Genomic DNA, 25796 nt, shown 5'->3' with positions numbered 1-25796 from the left:
TGTTTACTTTGGTCTGCACAATGTGTCTGCTCTGCAGGCCAGACAGGATGCACGTATACGTCCCCGAATGCTCCTCGATGTCGGGCTTGTGAAGCAGGAGGGATCCGTCGCCCAGGAGAAGCAGGTTCTGGTCCAGTTCAGCTTGACCCTCCCACAGGTTGAAGGTGTGTCTGGTTTTTGTTTCATATCTCAAGATAACTGCGGGCTCGGAGGCCGCGGTGAAGGTCCAGACGAGGGAGAAATTCTGAAGGCTTTGTGGGGCGATGCAGGGGACGGACAGTGCACGACCCTCCTCCTGTGTTATACCCTCTGAAAGACACCATGCGGACACGTCAGAAACCCCACCGCCTATTGAAACTACAACATGTGACAAACCAAAAAGTGCACCTTGGTTTTTCCGAGAAGCGGTCCACACCTGGGTCTTGTCGGCTGCTGTGAAAGAGCAGATGTAGGTATAGTTGGAGAGATTACCCAGAATCCTCAGCGTGCTTTCGACAGTTAGCAGACCCTTGTGGTCTGTGGTTTTAATGGTAGAATTTCCCAGAGCTTCCTGGTCAGAGGGGGGATCCGTGGCCCATGACACCTGAGGGACGGGGTAGATGTTGTGAGAGGAGCAGGTGACCTGCTCCTCAGTCATCTCCATGATCACTGACTGGATGAGAGCTAAAGAAAAAGCAGAGTGGATAATGTCTTTTAGTTAGTTGACGTTACGATTCCATACACATAGATTGTGTGGATTTGTTTTGGCATTAGTCCCATGTCAAGATTTGCTAGAAATCCCGCTAAAACACAACATGAAGCTCTTCATTAAAGCGCACATTTCTCCTCCCAATTAAATGAGCGAAATGTCCTTCCTGTCCTTAGTTGGAAGGCGCTACGACGATAATCAACACCTTTCTAGAACTCTTGACAACAAGCGGAATAACACTTCTCTGTATGATAACATGACGATAAACTATAAATAGCAACGGTCTCCTTTCAAACTGCTCTGCTAGAGGAAGCATTCAGGAGCCTTTCTGCTGCTCAGGGGTGGAAAAGAAAGAGTGCAAAATATTCCACCTAGTTGTCACGTCCTTGAGGGTAATTTATGAAAGGAGAGGCTTAACCACTTCAAGGTTATTATGCGCATGGTATGCCGCATAAATTATGCTTTCCATGGATGCATCATTGCCGAATTCATCGGTTTTAGACTAAACATGTAATGGTATCGTAAAAAATGGTTTAATTCAAATGCAATGCCGTCAAGTTGCACTGACCTTTCACCTCCAGGTTGATAAAGATCTCCTGGTTGCCCTTCCGCGTGCTGGTGTAACACTTGTACCGGCCCTTGTCTTGAACTTTGACCCTCCTGAGCAGCAGGGAGGCATTGCCGTGGGGGATGTGGGAGTTGAACAATCCGGTCCTTCCGCTGAAGTGCTTGTTCTGGAGTCCAAACTGGTCCTTGTTGTAGTAGTAGCTGTGAACTGGGATCTGCTGCTTGTACCAGTGGATCACCACAGTGCCCGTGGGCCGAAAGCTGCAGGGCAGGATGCAGTCGTCGGGGATGATGCAGGTGACGTTGGCATCTGGTAACAGGACTTTGATATGGAAGAACACTGTTTGAACTTTTGCCATTAGAGAATTAGAATTGTAATAATCAAAATGTAAGTACTGCTATTTTGCTCCACCTGTCCAGGTTTATAGATTTCCTGTAATACTTCTATTTCAGGTTCGATTTCAAGTACTATTCATATTACCGTTGAATGTAATAGTCAACATCTATATTTTAAAACATGCACATGACATGTTTTGTGTTACATACAAATAACCATAATAATACTTTAGTTTTTTATAGCCCTCTTCTACGTACCCTGAGACACTTTACAAAGACAGACAAGAACAAAACCAGGCAAGAAAGAAAGAGAAATAAGGAGAACACTAAAAAACAACCATCACTTCCCACTCTTTTTAAACGGTTACGCATTCTTTTCAGGCCAATTTCACAAACATTTCCAGCCACATCTGTGATGTTTCGGGTCTGCAATGTTCAGTATGTGGTCAACAGACTTCAAACAGTCTTTAGAACATCAACTTTTACCGTATATGCGAAATCTGAGAACAAAATATCCAGATTAAGAACTGCTGCTGCACCACGTGTGCTGTCAGTATATATATATATATATATATATATATATATATATATTATTTTTTTTCATTTGAGCTCAAAGACACATCTGCTGCAGTGACAGAAACATCTGCGTCATTGACGTGAAAATTCACATGAGAGGAGCCTCTGTGTTTTAATGTGTGACAAACATCTGAGCTTATTCCACTAAAATACCGATTAATTCATTCTGCTCGACTTGTGCAGCTGGGTGACACACTGAGGACACAGCGAAGCTGCTGCTGCTTTGGAAAAATCCACAAAAAAGGATTTTTTTTTTCTAAAGCACTGAGTTGTTCTTCAGCTCATCACCAAATCCATAAGGACCTCTGAGCTTTAAAATCACCCTGGACATATTGATTACTTTAACTGTGCATTGGTAACGACGCTCAAGTGAACTGCATAGTTTTTGGCTATTTCTTACATATTTAAAGAGGAGCTATTTAATGCATCTTATACGTTCCATTTGAAAAGCAAGACGGGATAACAAATGAATTATTACGATACCTCTTGAGTTTGTCAGCAACAATTTCTCCAAAGAAATGAGCCACAGGATGAGGAGAGCGTGTGTATCTGCCATGTCTGCCGCCCGGTGCTGAGTTGTTGATCCTGTAACAGTACTTATTATGCATATGTGCGAAAGCACGGTGGTGTGCATCGATGTGTGTGATTCCACTTTACATCCTTCCTAACACTAATTAAACCGTGACTAATTAACGCGTTGGGTAAAACTTTAACCAGCCTCCTGGTGAACGCTTCATCACCACCTACTGAAATAGTTTGCCGAAACTAAACTCAACTCAAACTAGAGTCAAAGAGATATAAATTAGTGCACATCATCTTTCAAAAAAAAAAATCTAAAATCTAAAAAGGAGGCCTGTTTGTTTATCCTATTTTGTTATTTGCACTTTTTTTGGAAACCAGGATTTGTGTAGAAACCTACTGAAATCTCTAGTTTACAAGAAATCACACTGTTACACAATCAACTTAATGCAAAGTTATAATGTTTAGTAACCTAAAACTCCATCTTCTATCCTTAGGATAGAAAGTGGATGGATGTGAAGGTATTAGTGATTTCGGCCTATGACAATGCTATAATGTTTGGACGCATGGTATGCCGCATAAATTATGCTTTCCATGGATGCAAAGGCACCTCCCATTTGTATACACATTTAGGCAGATGACGACCTCTAGAGGACACAGCCGAGACATCACTGCCACATGTGACCGTGCAGCTGCTGGACAGCTGCACGGTCACATGTGCAAGAGAGCCAAGGCCCACGTGCATGATTCTTTAAGATGGCATGGCTCATGTCTGTCCTCAATCAAGTTTAATCCCAGTTTAACGGGAGCAAGTCACGACAGTATCGCCAAGCAGTCTGTGTTTTGATTTCTTTATTGGCTCTGAAGTTTCTCTTTCTCCAATCATTGTTTATTCATAGATTTAATGCAGAATTATAAAATTCTCTTAACCCAGCGCATTTCTTTTTTTACATTTGATTCTTTAAGAATCCCCCTTAGTAGTCCCCCCTCTGTTCACATTGGTGACACAGTTACTAAATGTATGTCCGTTGTGTCCCACCACTACATTGCAATACATTACATGTCATTGAGCTGACGCTTTTATCCAAAGCGACTTACTATAATTAGCAACTTGAGGGAATAGCCTGCAATGTATAAAAAGTAAGCTTGGGGCTTTTTATTTTTATCTGCTCGGCATGATGATGATGATGATGATGATGATGAAACTGCCTGGTTGTGTCATCCCTCCCCCCCTCCCTCTGCTGCCTCCAGTTTGTAGGTTACTGAAAGATTTCACCAACCAAAGATAAGAAGATTAGAGAGGAATTAATGGTATTCCTTTGTCATTATGGGAATAAATTGATATTTGATTTTTACGTAAATCAGAGGGTGGGGACAGCGGGGACTCGGAGCAAAGCGTCGTCCCGAGACGCGAGCAGAGGGATGGAACACAGGAAACCAAACTCAACCAGGATGATGCCTCTGCGCTGGAGCTGAGCACCGACTGAGGTTTTTTTGCCATGTCAGAGGAGATGAAAACATCTGGATGGTGCACAAGTAGCCGGGCGCGTGCGTGGTGGTGCACAATGAGTGCCGCCGGGACATGGACGTGCCAGTAGAGGACGGGGACCGCTGTGGAGCATCCCCCGGGGTTGAGACACTGAGGCATTGGGAGGAACGTTTCGGGTTCCTCTGGTCTTTGCGAAGCCCCGGCCTAACCATGAGAGTGGCCCTCCTGGCCTTCAGACTGGTGTGCCTGGCCTGGCTGTGGCCCGTCAGCAGCCACTATCCGAACAAGAGGAGGCACAAGGAGCAGTACGGGGAGAACACCAAACAGAAGCACGGAGGGTGAGCCAATGTCGGGATTTCTCTGAGGGTACTTTGTTGTTGTAAATTTGGAGCAGCTTCTGCTGTCACTTCTTGATAGCGGGGATTTCCGTGGCTCCTCCATTATATGCTGCTAGCGTCATCAGAAATAGGGCTCTGAACCATAGAAATGGAAGGGTGGGTTCAGGGGATCTGTGCATCGTACAAGATCTCCTGTGTATTCTGTTCCGTTAAAGGATGTTCAGAATTGTCATTAAAGTGCAATGCTTATTGGGACAGTAAATACAGGTAGGACTTTTGGAGCTGGAAACAAAAGAGGCCTCTGACCCAGTTACTACTAGATCAAAGAATGAAAGAAAGGGACCTTTGGTTGTCATCACAGTGCTGAAGTCCAATTAACCATCACCAACCAACTCCCTGGACCCGATGTCAGCTCTATTTCTAGTGCGTGTGTGTTAGTACGAGGAGCATGGAGACGGAGAGAGCTTCTAGGTTGACACCAGCTGTTATTTGGTCTCTCTGCTTCTCAGACGAGTGGATCTTAAGATGAAAAAGCTGGACAGCACCAAGTCTCTGCTTATTAAGTCTGAGCAGCTGCTTCGGATTGAAGACCACGACTTTGCAATGAGGCCAGGATTCGGAGGTAAGTCACAAACCCAATTCATCCATCGCGGTATTTTTATTTAATATGCTTGTGCGTCCTTCTGATTGTTTTTTGTCATTTTAATAAACATGTGCTTTCCCGGTATGTAACGGAGGTTAATATAGGTCACTGTGCTGTCGTTTGGTATTACGCTTCCAAAAAACCCTCAGTGACCTAGATTGTCTGACGTGTGAGCCTATGACTGCAGGCTGTAGTACAGATGAAATAATCTGAACTGCGTACTTAATTCTGTAAAAATGAAATCCCAAAGTTTGAGGGTATTCCAAACACTCAAACTAAAATGTTTAATTTTTGTCTGATGACTGATAAATGACCCTGAATCTCATTTTTGGGGATTGTTTCTCTTTGGCTTTTCTCCTCATACCCCTCAAGTTTAAATTTGCAATCCTGTAGCTTTTGACCTTCCACTGCAGTTGCTGCTTGTTGGTGTCGGAGAAGGTCGTGCCCATCAAGAACATCAAGAAAAAAACCCAACAGGCCTACCTGTCAGTTATAATCCCTCCCATTTCACTACACTGTAATTGTACACTGATGGTTTTGAGTGCTTTCCTTCATTAGATAATGGCACAGAGAGGACGTTATGTTTAGTACACATCCTACCTGTGACCAGTATTCTGAAGCCCTGTGATTAAATAAGGACCAAATAGACAACTTGCATATTTTAATGTGGCATTCTCCCAGCTTCTTGAACGTTTGTTTCTGCTCGTCCTGCTGTCTAGTCCAAGGTGAACCTCTTTGTTGGCATCACAGGCTCTTGGCTGTGATCTCGTTGGTACTTTTGTGTGGCTTTACTCCAGTGAACCTAAATGTCCACTGGTAGACTCGTTGGTGAACAGTGATTCCTTTTGTCTGTGACGGGCCCCAGACCGAAGTTATGCAGATAAGGAACGAAAAATGATGAGCAAATGTTTTTGAAAAACTATGAAACACAAGGGATAGTTTCACCTGATCTAAGAGCTGATTGGCTGTTCATTTTTACGACAAACACCACGCCCGTGTAAATGTAGTGTTTAATGCTATCAGGCCTTATGGAAGTGGATGAAGGGTATTCATAAATTACCATTAGGTAATAACAAGACCTAGATAAAATGCCTAATTTGCACATTTATAAATACATAAATAATTGTATAAAATAAAAATAAAATGATCATTTTGCCTTTCCCTTGTGGAATGTGAATACGTTTTATACTCCTTGGCCGTGTCATAATGTCAGGTAGTTGCAGACTTTGAACGCAGTTGGACTAAAACATGAAATTGCCAAATGTTTCACAATATGGTTTGGTTACTTAAAGCTTCTCCAAAAAATGAAAAGTGTTGGGATGAGATGAGCTACTGGTTCACCAGAGGTGTCACGTATGAACTGTCTGCTGCGTGTAACTGACCAGGTGATGTTAAAGCGACACAGTTTATTATTACAAAAGGATGTAACATCAACTGTAACCTCCATCAGCATGACGTCAGGGGCGTGGCTTCCATCCAACGATGTATTTCATGTCCTATAGCCTGCTAATGGGATTTACCCATGAATAATCTCCAGCAGATGTGCCGATGGATGATTCACAATGGGTCCGATCCTATTGTTCCTCCGAGCCGACGCAGCATAACCTTTGACCTTTTGCAGGTTCGGCTATTCCTGTGGGCATCGACGTGCAGGTGGAGAGCATCGACAGCATATCTGAAGTAAACATGGTACGTGCCTCTGGGTTTTCCTGCAGCTACCCCACACGGCCTATGAAGCCTCTCCTCTGCTGTGTTTGAGCTGAGGTCGTTGTTGCGTTTCTTTGCAGGACTTCACCATGACTTTGTACCTGAGGCACTACTGGCAGGACGACCGGCTGGCCTTCCCCTCCAGCAGCAACAAGAGTCGCACCTTCGACGCACGTCTGGTGAAAAAGATTTGGGTTCCCGATGTGTTCTTTGTCCACTCGAAGCGTTCCTTCATCCACGACACGACCATGGAGAACATCATGCTGAGGGTTTTTCCCGACGGCAATATCCTCTACAGTGTTAGGTAAAGGAAAAGGTTTCCTTCGTGAAGACACATCCATCAATGTAGTGGGTGGTTAGTGGTAATTTCAGGTTTATGACACATTGAATTTGTTTCAAAGTTTTTTCTTTTTTCAGTTGTTGATAATCAGTGGTTCCTCTTTAAAAGGCGACATCCCTTTAACTTTACCTGTCTGCACGAATGTACTGAAATTATTCATGATGTAAAGATGGCTCAAATGTATTGAAAAGGGTGTCAACCACAATAAAACAATCCACTGGACTGTGAAAGGTTTCGCGGTTTAGAGCCCAAAGGGACTAGAGGAAGAAGCAGAATCCGCCTGCATTCATCGGATCCATTTCAGCAACAGATGTCGACAATGTGGTTCATCCCTCACGGCTTACCGTGGAGCCGAAAGCATGAGCGGCACAGTCCCATTTAGTGCATGAACATAGTCCCTCAGGCACCGCCGTCTTAACCGTTTAAAAATCAGTCCAGCAGTTTGGTTTTAAACTCCCTTTTTTTGACATCTTACTGGCTGGTTGTGTAAGATTAAGATTAATGTAAGCGGCTTGATTCAAATATGTTATATGGGCACAGTTGCTGCTTGTGCTGGATGGCTTGGCTCGTGCGGGGTGTTCCTTTAACTGTAAGCTGTGTTTCAGGATCACTGTGACGGCGCTTTGCTCCATGGACTTCAGTAGTTTCCCTCTGGACACACAGAATTGCTCTCTGGAGCTGGAGAGCTGTAAGTACCGACCTGCCGTCCTCCTTTTAAAGCGTGTTGGTTTTGTGGCAAAAAAAAAGAAAAAAAAGAAAAACTGCACCAGAATGTGCTTTACTTAATGGGCTTACTAGACATGTTTTCCTGGGAAACATGTTACACAACCTTTGATGCACTGATTTAAATGCACCGCCGCTGATACTGCAGACCTATTTAACCTATGTCCAGACAGACACACATACACACACACACACACACACACACACACACTGCACAGCTCTAAGTGCACTATCATACTTCAAAAACACACTGTGGTCGTGGCCATCTTCTTTTTGCAAGGAATAAATGAGTCATAATCCTCAATAAAGTCAATCTCTGACTATTTATAAATGTCTGCTTTTGCCTCTGGTGCAGGATTTACTCGGGATTCTGTTTTTCATTCTGTTCTGAACTGGAATTTGGTCCAAACTGTCAATAGATGGGATTACTTTCCCCGTGTTCTTGTCTCTGTGGCCCGCTTATCTCTTCATCTCTGTCTGTCTTAAATTGTTACATGGCTGAAGCGTGGATCCTGATCTCAGAGGAGAGCCCCTATCTGTGCGCTCTCTGACAAAATCATCCATGGCTCTTCAGAGAGGCAACGTGTCCCTTTTCTCTCCTCTCTCTTTCTCTCTCTCTCTCTCTCTTGAAGATGCTTACAATGAAAACGACCTAATGCTCTACTGGAAGAACGGCAACGATTCATTAAGGACCGACGAGATTGTGCTCTCTCAGTTTTTTGTTGAAGACTTCCAGCCTTCCTTCGGTCTTGCCTTCTACAGCAGCACCGGTACGTGAGGTTAGAGCCCAGCGAGCTCTAAAAAGGGAAAGTTTAAGATGTTCGGACCTGTGTATGTGTTTGATTTACCTTCACACTTTCTGGTAGCCTGGTCAGTGAGAACAACCATGACCGTAGCCTTGAAGTAATGTGTGGCCATATAATAACCTCCCATTTCCAGAGCTCTTGCACCTCAAAGCATCATTAATGCCTCAAGTCTAAACATCCTGCGCGTTATCTTGCTTATTGTCACGCGGTGGGTGTTTCTCAAAGTCAAGGTTGCTCCCTTGGTGGGTGTATCATGGGAATGCATGATTACACACTCGCATTCGTGAAATTCCTCTGAACAAAGGACACAGACTTCAGTGGAAATTTAATGGATTAGAGATTAGAGATTGGTGCAAAACTGAAGCAGCATTAAATGGTGGAGCAACCCTGAGATTCAACCGCTGAAGGGTCCGTCCTCGGCTTTGAGAAACCGGTCTGTGCATAAATATGTAAATATGCCAGTCTCACTGTAAAGCTTCCACTAGCAACTGGTTAGCCTAGCTTAGCATAACGGGCAGAAGTAAGTGGCCAATGAACAAGATATTTTGTTAGTTTGCTACATTCAGACAAAGCCATTGTAGCTGTTTCTCTGTTTCAAGGTAGTGAATTGTTAAAAAGAACGTCCGCCTTTCAAGATTATGTGGCTACATTTTTTCAAGATCATATCTCTCTTTTTTTCCAGGCTGGTACAATCGGCTCTACATTAACTTCCTCCTCCGGAGGCATATCTTCTTCTTCATGCTTCAGACGTACTTTCCCACCATGCTGATGGTGATGCTGTCCTGGGTGTCTTTCTGGATAGACAGGAGGGCCGTACCAGCCCGTGTCTCTCTGGGTACTGAGACCATGTGTCTGTGTTGTCTTTTATTAAAATGACGCCATATAGCAGTTGACATCCACAATATATGTGTGAATGCGTCACATAGCACAGTTATTCTGTTATATTTAGAAGATAACATTGACATTTTGATCATGTGCCTTTTTTTAAACTCTTTCAAATTTGGGTATTTTATTTAATGGATGTTATTTGTGAGAGAACCTTATAAAATGCGTGATGTGTTGTGTATCCAGGCATCACCACGGTTCTGACCATGTCCACCATCATCACTGGTGTCTCAGCCTCTATGCCGCAGGTGTCTTACGTCAAAGCTGTAGACATCTACCTGTGGGCAAGCTTCTTGTTTGTCTTCCTGTCTGTCATCGAGTACGCTGCTGTCAACTATTTCACGACAGTGGAGGAGATGAAGAAGCTAAAAAGGGCAAAGGTCACTCTCACTCTTTTTTTTTGGTTGCCTAGAATATCAATTTTAAATCAGAGAACAATGTCCTCCCATCGGGACGAGCTAACTCTCCTCTTCTGCCTCAAGATCCCCAACACCTTCGACGCCACTGAGGCCATGGCGTTCGATGGCTGTTTCCACGACAACGACATCGACATGACTTCTTTCACGGAGGTTGCCAGCACGCCGAACACAGAGAGGAACAGCCAGTCTCGAAACTCCACCGTCTCCGGACCCGCAGAAGGCACCAGGCTGCGCCGCAAGAACCCTGTGAAGCAACACTTCAGCTTCATCATGAGCAACAGCTACATGATCGACTCGTACTCCAGAGTCATCTTCCCCATGGCTTACCTGCTCTTCAACATCATTTACTGGAGTTTGTATGCGTAGCAGCAGAATAAACAGTATTCATTATTGGCTATTTTCACCATAACAGTGTAACACCAACAAGAACCTGTTCTGCTTTGGGAAATGAACTCGCCGATTGGACATCCGGGGTCTTTATACTGGAGGAGGGTTCACTTGTAATTTGGTGAAAATCAGAGACAATTGAATGGTTTTTATTTTTGCAGATGTTTGTGTGTTTTTGCCGGTTTTATAAGAGAAAAGCTTTTATTCTATAACATATTGTAGTTGCTGATTAGGCACGATTATCAAATTGTATAAATACTTTACGTCGTTTTGAAAAATAAATGAATGATCATTTGTCAAAAGTGTACTTTACTGAATTTATCGTGGGCAGAACACACTCATTAACACCAATGGGATGTGAATGTGTTCAATTTCCCCACATACACGTTCAGCCTGGAGCGAGTTTGTCTGTAACCAAAGAAGGAAAACATGTTAATTCATGTGAGGAACTGCTGAGTGAAGCCCTACAGTTACACAGAGCCGATACATTATTTTTAGGAAATAGATTAATCATTAGTAAATTGGTCTTTACTGGCAGGTGTAATATTATCTTATCGTTTTTACTGTGCTCTGGCTAGAAAGACGTTTTTGTGGCCTATAGCTTATTTATTGTCAACATCACAATACTCTTAAATGAATGAGTGTGACTGGCGATTTTGATCAATAGTACATATTTCACGTTTGTACATAAAGTCGAAAAAAAATCACCATCGCTCTTACTAGAGGCGTGTTTTATTTGAACGTGGTGTGTTGGGCCTCACACCCGCCTGCACATGGCTGCACACATCGTTTCGGCAGCACTCCTCACTGCTGCCCAACACTCTCACGTATGAATATGAAAACCTGGCTTGTGTTGATTTGTGTCCTCCTTTCTCCTCCTGGTGCACAGAGAGAGAACTACATCGATCCCCTTTTTTCTCTTTCGTACTTTATCCAATTGCCTTGTCAGTCCAGCCGGTGTAGCATGGAATCATTTTGGTAGCACTACACAATATGTTGCACTTAGAAGGGTTATCACTGCTGTTTTGATGGGAATTGACGATGGTGGATTTATAGATTATAGATAGAGATCAAAAGGAACACCAAACAAGGAACTGAAATGAAATGTAAATAAATCAGGGGACCTTTAATTTTCTTCCTCTGGCAGGATAGTTTTATCACTTATGATTCCTACAGATTCACACTTTCCTGTGCACTCTAGTTATTTAGTTATCAGCCCTCCTGCTGTTCATTACAACCCTGACACAAAACTATTTTGTATTGAGCCTGAAACAGGTTGAACACGTTGCTTTTCGTATTATCTCTCATTGATCACAGTTGCCCTCAGTTTCGTTCAGACCTGACAAGCGCTCGTCAGTAGACACAATGACAACACGCCCTTCACGTTAAGTGTTTGTGTTTGTTGTCTTTCAAGGAAATAACTTTGAACTTCATTCTTCAGAGTCACAACAATAAGTGTGGGAATAAGTGCGTTGTTGTTGGAGGCGTGCGGCACTCAAGCCCCTCCCCCTCAGGAGTCCTGTATAGCAGGTGCATACCTGGATAGACCCATTATGTTGGTGCGTGGATTATTATGACGCAACGGTACATTTTTCAATGCCGCACTGTAATTTGTCACCGAGAGCACTACGTATGAGGACACTCCCTCAGGCGCACCTTTGCTGCCAAACAAAAGAAAATCGATATCAATTCCTTTCAGAAGCTTCTGGGATCATTATTTGAAATGATAGGACAGCACAGAGGGGGCTTTTCTTATCGGGTCTAAAAATGAATTCATTCTCTGTTCAACAGGAGGACGGTTGGCTAAGGTGAAGTAATCCTCTTGACCTTTCAAAGGGCGTGCCACCTGCATGTGTCACCTGAATGTAGATCCTGAATGTGAAAGACAAACGGGAACTCGCAGCAGCCTGCCGCAGAGACAATGGGGAAATTGCCACGTCTGAAGCTCACGGTTTGTTTTAGAGTTTCAAGACTTTGCTCACGGAAAGCTATGTTGCGGGAAAATGAAGACAAAGCGATGAAAGCTTCGAGAGTTTGTTCCCACGGATCTTCAAGTCGGCACGTGTCCGCGTCCTCTGTCAGGTACTGTGTGGTGTCTCTTTTGCTTTAATGAGGAATCACTCAGAAATCTCTGAATCGGGTGAATCAGGTTTGAATCTGGAGTAACTGCCAGATATAACTTATATAATTGCATAAATCATTCGTTTATTCCCTTATTCCAACCCCTGATCTAATATCATTAAAATATGCGTTCATTTTTGCTTTCCTCTTTGTCATAGTATCTTGCTTTCTGTTAAAATATTTGTGAATGTAAAGCTGTTAGTGAATGCTTGTTCTTTAAGCGTTAAGTGCTGCTGATGATATTCTTTAAGACTGTGAGATACAGAAACACTGCAGTAACACAATGATGCTGATGGTAGAAAACCCAGGAAGGATGCAAGTTTCTGGAAAACAGTGTGTTCGCTCTGTTCGCTTTAATGAAAGATCTGCTCAGTATCACATTACACAGGGTTTTTCATTCAACAAAACACGGGTTCCTTACGTCATAAGTAGGTGCGCTCACTCGCGTAGCTCCTATGTATCAAGCAAAGCATGTACATTAAACGTGTATTAACTAACATCCAAATTATAGATGCAATTTTGTAATCATAGCATAATCATACTTATGATGTAATAAATCATCATTAAACATGAATCAAAATAATCTCAATGTAAACCTAAATTACAACATGGAAAATGGCACTAACAGTTGGTTTTAGGGTATAACTGTAGCTTCAGCTGCTTCCATCTCACTGATTAGGCACTTTAATTTGCTCTATTCCCCCTCAAAGCTGGACTAAATGTTTTCACCCACTCAACTTTATCTGTTTTTAAGCTCTTTGTTTACTGCTCCATTTAAGTGGAGCCTGAGGTAGGAGGGACTAAAGGTTGTTTCTTTGCCACGTAAATGACCACAATAAGCTGCTCGGGTAGAATAGCAGTACACGTGTCTGACTTTGACTGCTGTTTTCGCCACTGCATCATATAATATAACATATACATATATATCACATTCTCTCCGAATCTTATTTTTTATTGGTTAAGCACTCAGCAGGTACCAGAGTTTAGAGCTGTGAGGGAAAGTGTTCTGTAAGAATGTGCGTAGTAACAGCAGAGCTTAATAATAAATGTAAACACCAATGAAAAGCTCTGGTCTGAGCAAACATTTGCCACTTTTTCACAGAATTGAATGTGTGTCTGTACGGTGCAATACGTGCTACTCTCCATTGCACTTTCCCCCGTGCCGTGATAAAGGTAATGTGTTTGTTCAGTTGTAATGCACCCAGTGGTGTGTTTAATGTTTGATTTGGCGTCATTATTTGTCATGATATACCTTAATTGACATAAATACAGGATATGCTCACATCCATTGTGGTGAGAAGAGGTGTTTGGGATCCCTTTTGATCGTTTTGTATCAAAAGAGCAGTGTTTTCATTTCAAACTTTTGGAGAAACTGTTGATATGATTGTCTTTTGTTATACTGCAGAGTGATGAAGCCAGGCGCACATGTCAAACATCTACACTGGTTGCACATACTTCCTCTGGTGGTCCTTTTGGCAGGTAAGACATACGCTATGACTACAGTGTTCCAGACAATGGAGCAGCTTCTATTTATGAACTTCATTGTCTGAAATGGCAGACATGTCACAGACACAATTGCCTTGCTCATAAGTAGAGGAACATGTTGTTCTGGTCTGTTTGTTGTCTATTAACCCACCACTTGAAACTTCACAATGCTTTAACTTCTTTATAGAAGGATGGGGTCAAATTTCAATAAGAGTAACTAACTGAAAAAAATTCTGCTGTAATTCAACAACTGCAAAATATATACATAATGTATTTTTGTGATATGTATTTTGTGATATATATATATATATATATGCATGTCACCCCCATGTGTTATTGAAATACAAGATTGTCTAATGTCTGCAATGATTATGACTAGAATTTATGCCATAATAATCACAGTTAACTAAGTTAGTTGGAATTTGAATTTTGATTTTTCTCATGTGTAGACTGAAAGTATTGATTCTTTCTTTCACACCAACAGCACAGGCTTCATGTAATGAAACATCTGCTGCTCCATTCATTACTACAGAAAATGCCCAGACATCAGGTAAACCTGCAAAAGATGACAGAATCATCTCACACACTGACATACAGTATCGGCCATATCAGCAAAACTACTTGATGACTCCATTTTATAAAATGACCAAACTGATCACTCATTCTGTCATCTTACTTGAGGATGTATACATGAATAGTGATGGTTTTACATGTGGAATATAACTCAAAGTATGTGTGCAAATGTACTATTTTACGTTTAGAATCATCCCCACTAAAGCTATTATGAAGATTGCACTTAAATTGTCCTTTAAGATCAGTTAAATAATAATGAAGAGCACATCTTAAACTGTGACAACAGCTGTAGAATCGACTCTGATTCTCTAAATGTGGACAATATAAAGTTGGGTAGCTCAGGAATATTTTTCTCTAAATAAAATAAAACCGCATCCTGTCTTTCCTTCTTACGACAGTGCACTACTTTGTCGATGTCACTGTGGATGCGGATGAACTGAAGAACGAATCACAAATCATTACCTGGGTATGTAAGCAGACTGGACTAGCGGTTAAAAATAACAAATAAATAATGCATGTGTCCTGGGATTAAATATTGTGTCTCTTCTGTTAATTTCAGCTGAACCAGGTGTTTCAAAACGAGCTGCAGAAATGTGTGTTTCTAAACCAGACAACTGTGCCAACCCCTCCACAAAATTCAAGTGCAAGTACTTCAAACGCAACTACAGCTGCAGAAAACACAACGTTACCAAACAACAACACAACATTACAGAGTAACATCACAACTACAGCTGCAGAAAACGCAACGTTACCGAACAACAACACAACGTTACAGAGTAACATCACAACTACAGCTGCAGAAAACACAACGTTACCGAACAACAACACAACGTTACAGAGTAACATCACAACTACAGCTGCAGAAAACACAACGTTACCGAACAACAACACAACGTTACAGAGTAACATCACAACTACAGCTGCAGAAAACACAACGTTACCGAACAACAATACAACGTTACAGAGTAACATCACAACTACGGCTGCAGAAAACACAACGTTACCGAACAACAATACAACGTTACAGAGTAACATCACAACTACGGCTGCAGAAAACACAACGTTACCGAACAACAATACAACGTTACAGAGTAACATCACAACTACAGCTGCAGAAAACACAACGTTGCCAAACAACAATACGTTACAGAGTAATAACACAACTACAGCTGCAGAAAAGACAACGTTACCAAACAACAACACAACGTTACAGAGTAACAACACAACTACAGCTGTACCAACCACAACATTACAAATTAACAACACAACTACAGCTGTACCAACCACAACATTACAAAGTAACAATACAACTATAGCTGTACCAACCACAATGTTACAAAGTAACAACACAATTACAGCCGCACCAACCACAACATTACAGAGTAACAACACAAATGCTGCAGAACCTACAAAGTCACAGAGAAATGTCACAACTACAGCTGCAACACCAAGTGAAAGCACCACCACCACAACAACAACAACTGCAAGCACCACCACATCTACACCTGCAACAACTGCAAGCACCACCACAACTACACCTGCAACAACTGCAAGCACCACCACAACTACACCTGCAACAACTGCAAGCACCACCACAACTACAATTGCAACAACTGCAAGGACCGCCGCAACAACACCTGCAACAACTGCAAGCACCACCACAACTACACCTACAACAACTGCAAGCACCACCACATCTACACCTGCAACAACTGCAAGCACCACCACAACTACACCTGCAACAACTGCAAGCACCACCACAACTACAATTGCAACAACTGCAAGGACCGCCACAACAACACCTGCAACAACTGCAAGCACCACCACAACTACAACAACTGCAAGCACCACCACAACTAGACCTGCAGCAATTTCTTTGCTCAGCACGGTGGGAAGCCCCCCCCCTACAGGGGATCTGACTTCGTCAAACGTGGTGCGTGTAGTTCGAGCAATTAGGAGCCCTAAGAGAAAAACCAGGTATTGTTGAACAATTTGTTATGAACAGAAAGAAACGCCGAATGATCCTACCATTTAGATACAGTAGACAGCCACGTGTTTATCTTTGATGTCATTAAAGACATGTTTTAGTTTTTATTTGATATCATGAATAGGAGGGAAATGTAATACAATAATTATGTGTAAGTGGCAGGTCCCCCTAGAAGTCCACACTATACCAATAACTAGTTTTTGTGTAATTTGTTATATTACATTTAAAAAGGATATTATTCTTTTGAGTCATCAGCACACAATGCTGGTTCTTTAAAACCATAAAAATGTATTTGTCATAGTAGCGTTATAGATCCAGTGAGCACTTAGGTAAATCTCAGTTATCATAAGGCACAATGATCTGCTGGTAAGACCAGAGCAGCTAATCATGTAACAACTTGAACATCACCTTGTATTAAAATGAGCAACGCTATACTTTTTTGCTTATGAATTTGAATTTTTATTTCTGAGAAAAGGACTGTAAAATTTCCTCTTTATAAAAGTTTATTCACATTTAATCAATGCTTCAATTCTGTCCTCAATTATTTTTAGAGCAATCAGTGGAGACCTCTCAACTGGCCTATTTCAAGTAAGTTAATAATTAAATGTATGTGTTTGTTACTGTGTGAAGAATCACATGACTCAAGATTCCTTCATTTGACAGGGAATTGAAGTTACATGTGCCTTAAAGACTTTGATAAGGTAAGTGAAATAAAACAAAATGATACTATAAACTATTATCTTGAAATGACCAAAGTGAGTGTAAAGCATCTCTTCCTACTTCAGAAGCACCAACTGTTCTGTGATGCTGCAGCTGAAGCAGAAGGTCCCTCCGTGTTGTATCCTTCAGACGCTCTGTGCGGCCAGTAGAGCACCTTCTGACATCCATGCGGTGGGGAAAACAGTAGGAATTAGTGAGTGTTTCATGCTCTTAAATACATAATACATAATGCGTAGCATTGTTACATAAGTAATTAGTTCACATAATGCTATCAACCCTTTGTGTCATTGAACAGGTCCTCTACAAAATGGGTGCAGTAGTGACGTTCTTGACAGTTGCACGTATACTGGTCCACCTGGTGCAGCATGGTAAGATGTTTGTGTTTCCCCTTTGTCACCTTAGGATAATTATGTACAAAATGATCATGTTTTTTTGCCATCTCATTGTATTACATAGCTGGCTGCCGTACACTGGTTATTCCTTTCTAATAAAATGCGGTCGTCTTTCAACAGTGACTTGTCCGAGACTGCATATGTGGTTCCTCAGCGCAACTCATCTCACTGTGGTGCAGGTGAGCTCTGAACACATCGCATTAAATATTGTTGAAGAACAGTAGACATTGAGAAGATGCCACACAAAGTCCAAAGCATTGTCACGTGGATGTGGACACTTTTAGCAGATATGAGGCTACAGAGACGTTGTTAGAATAGTTCAAACATGTTAGCAAATACAATGTGTCGATTTGTTGCCCTGTATATGAACCGTTATATAAAGTGCTAAAAATTGCAATTTCTCAGAAAAAAGTGAGTCAATCGCCCCACAGCACAAATGATTGATTGCATGATTGATTTATACAGGCAAATTTCTACATCAATGACGACTGTATTGTTGGTTGTTCATAATACTCATTTAACATTTGAAATTCAAATAATAGAAAGGCCTAAAGTGAGCTCCACGCCGGCTATGGATAACATCACAGAGGAGACATCCATATTTTATACACTTACACGTTAATGCAATAAACCAACACGCTTTCACTTGGTTTCAGATAACAACACCTGCAACTGTTCTGCTTCCTGCAAAGGAACTGGTGAGTGTTTGTCTCCCCCTGGCAAAAACATCAGATTCCCATCTACATAAATGTAGATTAATAAAGTCTCTTTGCTTTCAGCTGCATACTACACTTTTCAAATATCAAATCAAAATTCAGAGACGAACTTCCCAACATTAACGTCATCGGTCATTGGCATCGTAAGTTATCCGTGCAGGTGTAAGCGTGTGTTTCAGTAGGTCTCTTTGCTGTAAATGTCCATTTTGCATCACTGTTTTGTTTTAATATCAAATTCTGATCTCTCCCACCTTTACAGCTGGATTTGCTAAAACAACATAAAAACTGTCCTTCGGAGTGAGCTTTTCCATTTAAATGCACAAATTTCGTTTAACATGAAGGAATACAGTTTTATGTCATTTTAAAATGAATCACAATCTTTGTTGTGTTCTTTTTCAGTGTTTCATGTCCGTTATCCATTATTGCTACTGAATTCAAGGTAATCAGCTGTAGTCCTGTAGTCTTTCCTGTTTTGTAGTTTGACTATTTACTAAAGCGATATGAATCCAACTTGGATTTGTACAACCAAGGGATTCTTTTGCAGCAACTTGTACTTTACTTGATAATAATAACATCATGATTTATCCGGCATATTAGAGGAGGAATTATTAAGAAATGAAGTAGTTAGTTACCCATTTCAATGAGGATTTACGATGTGGAAGTTTCTTCATGAAATGAAAATATTTGTTACCTAATTGACCCTGTGAATGTTTCAAATATACAATTTTATTTTTTATTTTAGTATGTTACTTTAACATAATTGCTTGAGAGAGTGTGATTAATTGACCATTTCTCCTCAGGATTCGGATGTGGAATGTGAAATATCCGCACCAAAGTGAGTCTTATAGTGTTACTGCAGTAAAATGTACCAACTGATATATTCTAACAGTGACTGAAATCTGTGTACTTCTGATTTTTTTTTTTCTTCAAAGCTGCATGGTGATTTTAGGCTTTCTCAGTGAGGTTCCTATCTGCAACTTGTCCACCGCCGTGTTGGGTTTGTTTTCTTCACAAATGAACCTGACTTTCAGCGGCCGAGTGACTCGAGCAGGTGCGTATAACGTGTCTCACGCTCAACCAAATAACCGCCGGCCTGTCCTGTAAAAACGTGTGCTTTGTCTCGTATGTCACACAGCAATTTGTGGGAATTCAATAGTCAGCGGCAGTCCACTAACATCCACCTTCAACTGGACGAGCCTTAACGTAAAGCCTGCTTCCTTTTGTGCATCAATCGGAAATTCTGGCATCCTCAATTGGTTTGTGTGATCTCCTTACCAACTTATCTTCAGCACTAACTCATCTGATTGTGATGGAGTTGACCAACGTTCAACACTGGATGTGAAATACTCCCAGTTTGTCCTTCTTCTTTCCAGTCAAGGTGGGAATGTGATTGTGCAGCTGGACGAGCAGTGTGCCGGAGGCCGCCTCACCACACAAAGCCCGAATGTGACAACCACACAACCCTCCAAACTGAACACAACAGCTCCGACCACTAACGCCACAGTGACAGGTCTGTCATCGCTGCAGCACCGTTCACAGCTCCGTTGCAGTATATTTAACCCCATGGTGACACCCCTCTTAAAACCGCGTTGACCGCAGCCGAAGGCCGAGCCAACGAACTGCTCGAGCTCACCCGAGACGTGTCCAGCCTGAACTCCAGCCAGGTGTCTCAGCTGGTGTCTCAGCTGGAGGGTCTTCTGTCCGGTCCCAACGTCAGCCTGGCGCTGGGCAACACCTCGGTCCGCATCGTCAGCAATCTGCTGGGAGCCTCTCCCCAGGTGCTGGCCAACTCCTCCACCAGGTTAATAGTCCAATTTTTTGACTTTCCTTTTGTCACTTTGCAATGCTTTCGCATTGAACATTTCGATTATACTGTAATAATACTGTTGAATGATCACATTTCTTTTACTTGTACGCTTAAATGTTTTTATTTCGATGTTTTGTGTTTGGGGATTTGACAGAGAGAGGTGACGAATAATGCACCACAGGACTCCCCCCCCATTTACTGTAGTTACTACAAAGATAACCTTCAATATCCTACCGTGTACATCATTATTCTTCTGTCATTACCAAATCACAACGCTTCATGGCGGCCCAGTGTCACATGTTGTGTTGGGAACCTTTGGAGTAAATGACATGGCTCTATTCTAATGTTTCACATTTTTCCCAATACCAATCCTTTTTCTTTTTTCATCAGGATTATAAGGATTGTCGATACAGTCGGGTTAAAGCTGGTGCTCGATGGAAAGGTTGAGACCCTTCTGTCGCCGGCTGTGGCTCTGTCTGTGAAACCAGTAGATGGCGCCAACTTTCAGGAAATCGTTTTCTCCATCTCAGACCCCAATAATGTACAGGTATGACATGAATAGCATCAATTCATGACATGTATCCCAGGACAGTCTTCACATTGAATCTTTTAAGGGGACTTGAGCGTCCGACAGGTTGATTTGCCCCGAATGAAAAGGTGGCGCATAAAGTCTGAGATGTTAAATAGTCCGAGAGGTCTTGTTCACTCCGGCCCCTGTGTGCTGCAGGTCCGTGGGAATCCCAGGCTGAGCAGGAGCCTGAGAGCCGGCTCCTCCGTCCCTCAGGGCTCCGTCACGTTGCCCCCGTCTCTCACTCAGGGCCTGACCATCGAGGAACAGCGGCTGGCCAACAGAGTGCAGTTCAATTTCTACCAGAAGAGCACAGTGTACCAGGTCCATACAATTTAACACACGGACCATCCCAAGCGAGGGATGTCTTGAAACTACAGATTTTGTGTTCAGAAGGGAAACTAAATTTAATTGTGCACATTATTGTAACATTTTTTTGTTGTGTCGTCTCTAAATGGCCATGCAGGACAAAGCTTTGGGAAACCGCCGACTCAACAGTGGGATCCTTGGAGCGAGCGTGGCCAACCTGTCACTCGCAAACCTGCGGAATAATGTTATAATAAACTTGACAAACTTTGAGCCGGTTCCAGTAAGTCCATTTGAAAAAAAAATACCGTACTAAATACCATGGGAGTATGAGTATTGTAATGCAGGTCTACTGGATAGCCATTATAAACATTAACACAGACACCTTCCATCCTAAATATGAGGTAAAAAAAATATATTATGCCTTTTTTCTTTCCTTCGAAATCTACAGGCTAATTATGAAGCTGTATGTGTTTTTTGGGACTTCACGTTAAATAGTAAGTTTTTCTTCATTTTTTCAAATGAGATTTAATTGAATGTAAACAAAGGTGAAAATATGGTTCACCTGTGTTTTTATCCCGGCAGACGGATCAGGTGGTTGGAATCCAAGTGGCTGCGTACTTCAAAACGGCTCCGACAATGTCACAACAGTTTGTGGATGCAACCATTTGACAGGTTTTGCCATCCTGCTGGTGAGAAGATGATCATTTATTTATACTTTACTCTCATTTGTTTTCTCAGTTCTCGTCTGTAACTTCATTCTTTTTCTTACAGGACCTCTCCAGACAGCCTTCAATTAGTCAAGAACAGGCCACCATCCTTTCTTTCATCACATATATTGGCTGTGGAATCTCTTCCATCTTCTTGTCTATCACCCTCCTCACCTACTTGGCCTTTGGGTGAGTTCTAAGAAGAAGAAAAAAACAATCATCCAACCTTTTATAATAACCATTAAATCAGCATGATTGGGCCATTTTGACTTTACCACTAGGAATAAAAACTGGTTCCTGGCCCTCCTATATTAAACTGTTATTTTTGGTTTAAATTGCCTTTTCATGCTTGTCTAGGTTAACAAAAAAATACTCTCAAATCAATCATTTTTTGCCTTACACATATGTCGCAGTAACACTTTCACTCTGCAATCCATACAATGGCAGCCCGCTGAACGTTTGTTGAGATACGTCTTTGTCTTGTCTGATCCATTCGAACGCTGCAGGAAGTTGCGGAAGGACACTCCATCCAAAATCCTGATCCAGCTGTGCATGGCCCTGCTGCTGCTCAACCTGGTCTTCCTGGTGGACGCGTGGCTGGCGCTCTACACAGACACCTTGGGCCTGTGCATCTCCACGGCCTGGTTCCTCCACTACTTCCTGCTGGTTACCTTCACCTGGATGGGACTAGAGGCCGTCCAGATGTACCTGGCCCTAGTGAAAGTCTGGAATAGCAACATATCGCGCCTCATGGTGAAGTTCTCGCTGGTCGGCTGGGGCGTGCCGATGATCGTGGTCATCATTGTCATTGCGATTGACAAGAACAACTACGGCCTCATCTCCTATGGAAACCTCGCCAACGGCACTACCGATGGCTTGTGAGTCTTCTCAGAGAAAAAACAAAAAAATACCAAGACACATGCAATAAAAAAGTAACCCTTTAATTCTCTTCCCTCCATTCCTTCTCCCACAGCTGCTGGCTGAAAAACGACATCGCTTTCTATGTATCAGTGGTGGCCTATTTCTGCGTTGTTTTTCTTTTCAACCTGGCCATGTTCATTGTGGTGTTAGTGCAACTGTGCCGGATAAAGAGGCAGAACCCTCACAACGTGCAACACCACACCACGCTGCGGGATGTGCGCAGTGTGGCGGGGATAATGATCCTCCTGGGCCTCACCTGGGGCTTTGCCTTCTTCGCCTGGGGCCCCCTTAACCTGCCCTTCATGTACCTCTTCGCCATCTTTAACTCCTTGCAAGGTGAGCTATGGTCGGCCTTGTAGCACTCACCTTCCACGTAAGATGGGAAGATGTGTGTATGTGGTATTTAGCAGCATGTATGTGACAGTTTTTCTCTTTCTTTCTCATAGGTTTCTTCATATTTGTCTTGTACTGTGCGATGAAGGAAAATGTGAGGAATCAGTGGAGGACCTACCTGTGCTGCGGCAAAATGAGACTAGCGAAGAACTCGGGTTAGAGTTTCTTCACTTTACCTTGCACAACTCCAGAAACTTTCAAACTCTCAATGGTTTTCTGATTTCGTCCAATATAGACGTCTGTTTCGTCCAGATTTTATGTTACGTTTCACTTTTTCGCCTTCATTCCTTCTCACAGAATGGAGTCGCACTGCAACACAGAGGACTGGGAAGCAGGAATCCTCCGGTACCAGAATGAGATCCCTTCATTCCTCAACGTCCAACAACAACTCATCCAGCTCCTCGTCCTTCCTCGTCAGTGACTCCTCGGAGCGGATCAATGGCATCGGTAAGTGATGCTGCGAGTCAAGGCCTTTGAGATGTTTAGTCTCTCATTGCGATACGTTTGACGACTGGATTTCTGATTCCTGCACAGAGGCAAGATCTATTCAACCTCCCCAATTTACAATTAAAAAAACAGAATTATCCATCCCTGCAGAACAGAATAAAAATGAATGCCGTGTCTCTGTCCTACAGGCAGCCCATTTGACGACAGAACCATCACAGCAAATGAAGACCCCACAACGGATGTGGTCCTCAACGAGATCAACAGCCAGTACAGAAACCAACAAGCGCCCTGATCTGAAAAGAACAATTTGTCCAATGAAGAACGAGTGAGAGGGCAGCTGGGTCATTTACATGCAGGGCTGTGCGGTATAAGTTAGGTGACTTAGCTGTATGTAGAAAAACAATTAATACGACACAAAAAAAACTATTTTTATTGCAAACTTGGCAACACTAGCAGCCACAACCACTAACTCGCTAACCAGCGGCCGGTTGCTAGCGAGGTGACCAGCTGATCTGCGGCACTTTTGTTGTCAATTTATTAATGTTCACTCGAAAAAAATAAAAAATACTGTGACACCGTCCAAATCTTACAAAATACCGTGATGGGAGTTTTTGACCTTGCCAAATCCCTACGGTGGGCCTTGGCTGATTTATTTGATGGAGACGTGAAAGAATTGCAGCCGTTCAATGAGCGCTTTTAGTGAATCTAATTTTGAAGCTTGTAATATAATGTTGGTATAGAGTCATTTATGTCCTGTCCGTCTGCATATGCTTGTACAACTTACCTACATTATTAATGGCACTTGATTTTGCACTTTTCTATATTATAATATGCATTTTAAACAAGGAACTTAAAAAACATTTTTTCAGTGGTATTAAATGAAGGAGTAGTTTCTCAATGGTATGTTACAAAAATACTGGAACAAGACAACAAATGTGTACAAGTTGACTGATTATTACTTTTTTGTCCAATCATTTTAAGAATTCTTCATTCTTTGCAAAAGATTAGCAATTAATCAGTCTGCAGGCTATTTTTAACATTGTGCCGAGTTTACAATTCAAAGGTTATTAAGCCTGAAAAAGTATAGGGCACAGCAAAGCATATTACACCGATTAATGAATATTACATTATGTGTTTAAATAAAATTATATTGTGGTATAATACTATATTGAAGCATACGGCTTACGGCTCTTATTCAATTGTTTAGTAAATAATATGGACATATAGAATCGCAATATATTTGAATGGCGTCGTTGATTTGTATTAATTGCATTTTCTTCAGAGAAAAACAATCTACACATGGTCCCCAAAAAACACTTTAATTGTGGAAGTCACAGCAAGTGTCTCAAGTGGGATAGAACAGATTTGGGTGGAATTATATTGAATAAATAACTGTAACTGACTCTTACAGGGTTGATAACGCGTAAACGTTACGTGTACTCTATATGCAAGCTACATTCACCGTCCTTTACATGCACCCATTACAGTCTTAAATAGCTTCAAATATATTGGAGAAATCAAAAAAGGTGCTAATAGAAAAAATTGACAAAAACAGCACGAGCACAGACGTGGCATTTAAGGTGGTGGAATTATTTCCCTTTTAAAAACATATTTGGACTGAAATACTACAGTCTCACCCGACGTGATCACATTGAGTTGATACAATCTGGAGGAAGGAAGAAACAAATAAAAATAAAATATCGAATCACATTTGAGAGTTGAGTAACAAAAACAGAGTTTAAAAGTGACTCGGTTCAGCCATGCTGAGACTTTACATTTGTCTATCACACAACCTGAGCTCATGACTCGAGTAATTAACCGTAAAAAAGGAGAGTGCACACGCCTGCTGTACGATGAGCTACACCACATCAGTGTATCAAATGAACGTCTAACAGTTCCTTCAGAGTACATGCAAATGTATTCGAAACCCAGTAAAACAAAACACAACTGAAAAGTTGTAGTCAGCACACAACAGTAAAACAACTAAAACAGGAAGAGGGCGAAGTTAGATTATGGTATGGTCGGGGTTGGAAGAGGTGGGGGAGGGACCCGCCATCGGACCCTTTAGATTTGCTCAGACTGAATGCAAAGTTGGATTTATTCACACTAACTTTTGCAATCCATGCGTTTTAAGCCAGTTGTTGCACAGACGTCAGCTGCAGTGAGTCAGAGGCAGCGCTGGAACAAAAGGGCCTATAGACTGGAACACTAGTTAACGATTTGCTTT

The 25796-nt window shown here is 42.0% G+C and overlaps 2 protein-coding genes across 2 annotated transcripts; both read left to right on the top strand.

Annotated features, from left to right (window-relative positions):
- The first annotated feature begins 4050 nt into the window (after nt 1-4050).
- Nucleotides 4051-10652, top strand: gabrr3a (gamma-aminobutyric acid type A receptor subunit rho3a). The gene is made up of 9 exons (XM_037468285.2): nt 4051-4513; nt 5023-5135; nt 6778-6845; nt 6944-7167; nt 7809-7891; nt 8559-8696; nt 9415-9567; nt 9804-9997; nt 10100-10652. The coding sequence occupies exons 1-9, from the start codon at nt 4269-4271 to the stop codon at nt 10400-10402; spliced, it is 1521 nt and encodes a 506-aa protein (XP_037324182.1). The 5' UTR covers nt 4051-4268; the 3' UTR covers nt 10403-10652.
- A 1454-nt stretch (nt 10653-12106) lies between these two features.
- On the top strand, nt 12107-24998 carry LOC119215612 (mucin-2). The gene is made up of 30 exons (XM_037467894.2): nt 12107-12505; nt 13950-14023; nt 14514-14579; nt 15001-15068; nt 15162-16579; nt 17141-17177; nt 17253-17290; nt 17375-17502; nt 17605-17677; nt 17822-17880; nt 18358-18399; nt 18481-18560; nt 18677-18714; nt 18817-18856; nt 19218-19252; nt 19350-19468; nt 19553-19673; nt 19791-19927; nt 20017-20218; nt 20615-20771; nt 20952-21116; nt 21259-21381; nt 21550-21595; nt 21684-21790; nt 21873-21997; nt 22315-22686; nt 22782-23065; nt 23176-23277; nt 23420-23569; nt 23758-24998. The coding sequence occupies exons 1-30, from the start codon at nt 12345-12347 to the stop codon at nt 23859-23861; spliced, it is 4671 nt and encodes a 1556-aa protein (XP_037323791.2). The 5' UTR covers nt 12107-12344; the 3' UTR covers nt 23862-24998.
- The last annotated feature ends 798 nt before the right edge of the window (nt 24999-25796 follow it).

The sequence above is a fragment of the Pungitius pungitius genome, chromosome 16 (genome assembly GCF_949316345.1).
Source record: "Pungitius pungitius chromosome 16, fPunPun2.1, whole genome shotgun sequence".
In the NCBI taxonomy this organism is placed as follows: Eukaryota; Metazoa; Chordata; class Actinopteri; order Perciformes; family Gasterosteidae; genus Pungitius; species Pungitius pungitius.
Note: the sequence above shows the minus strand (reverse complement) of the source record. Positions and strands in the feature narration are given on the sequence as shown.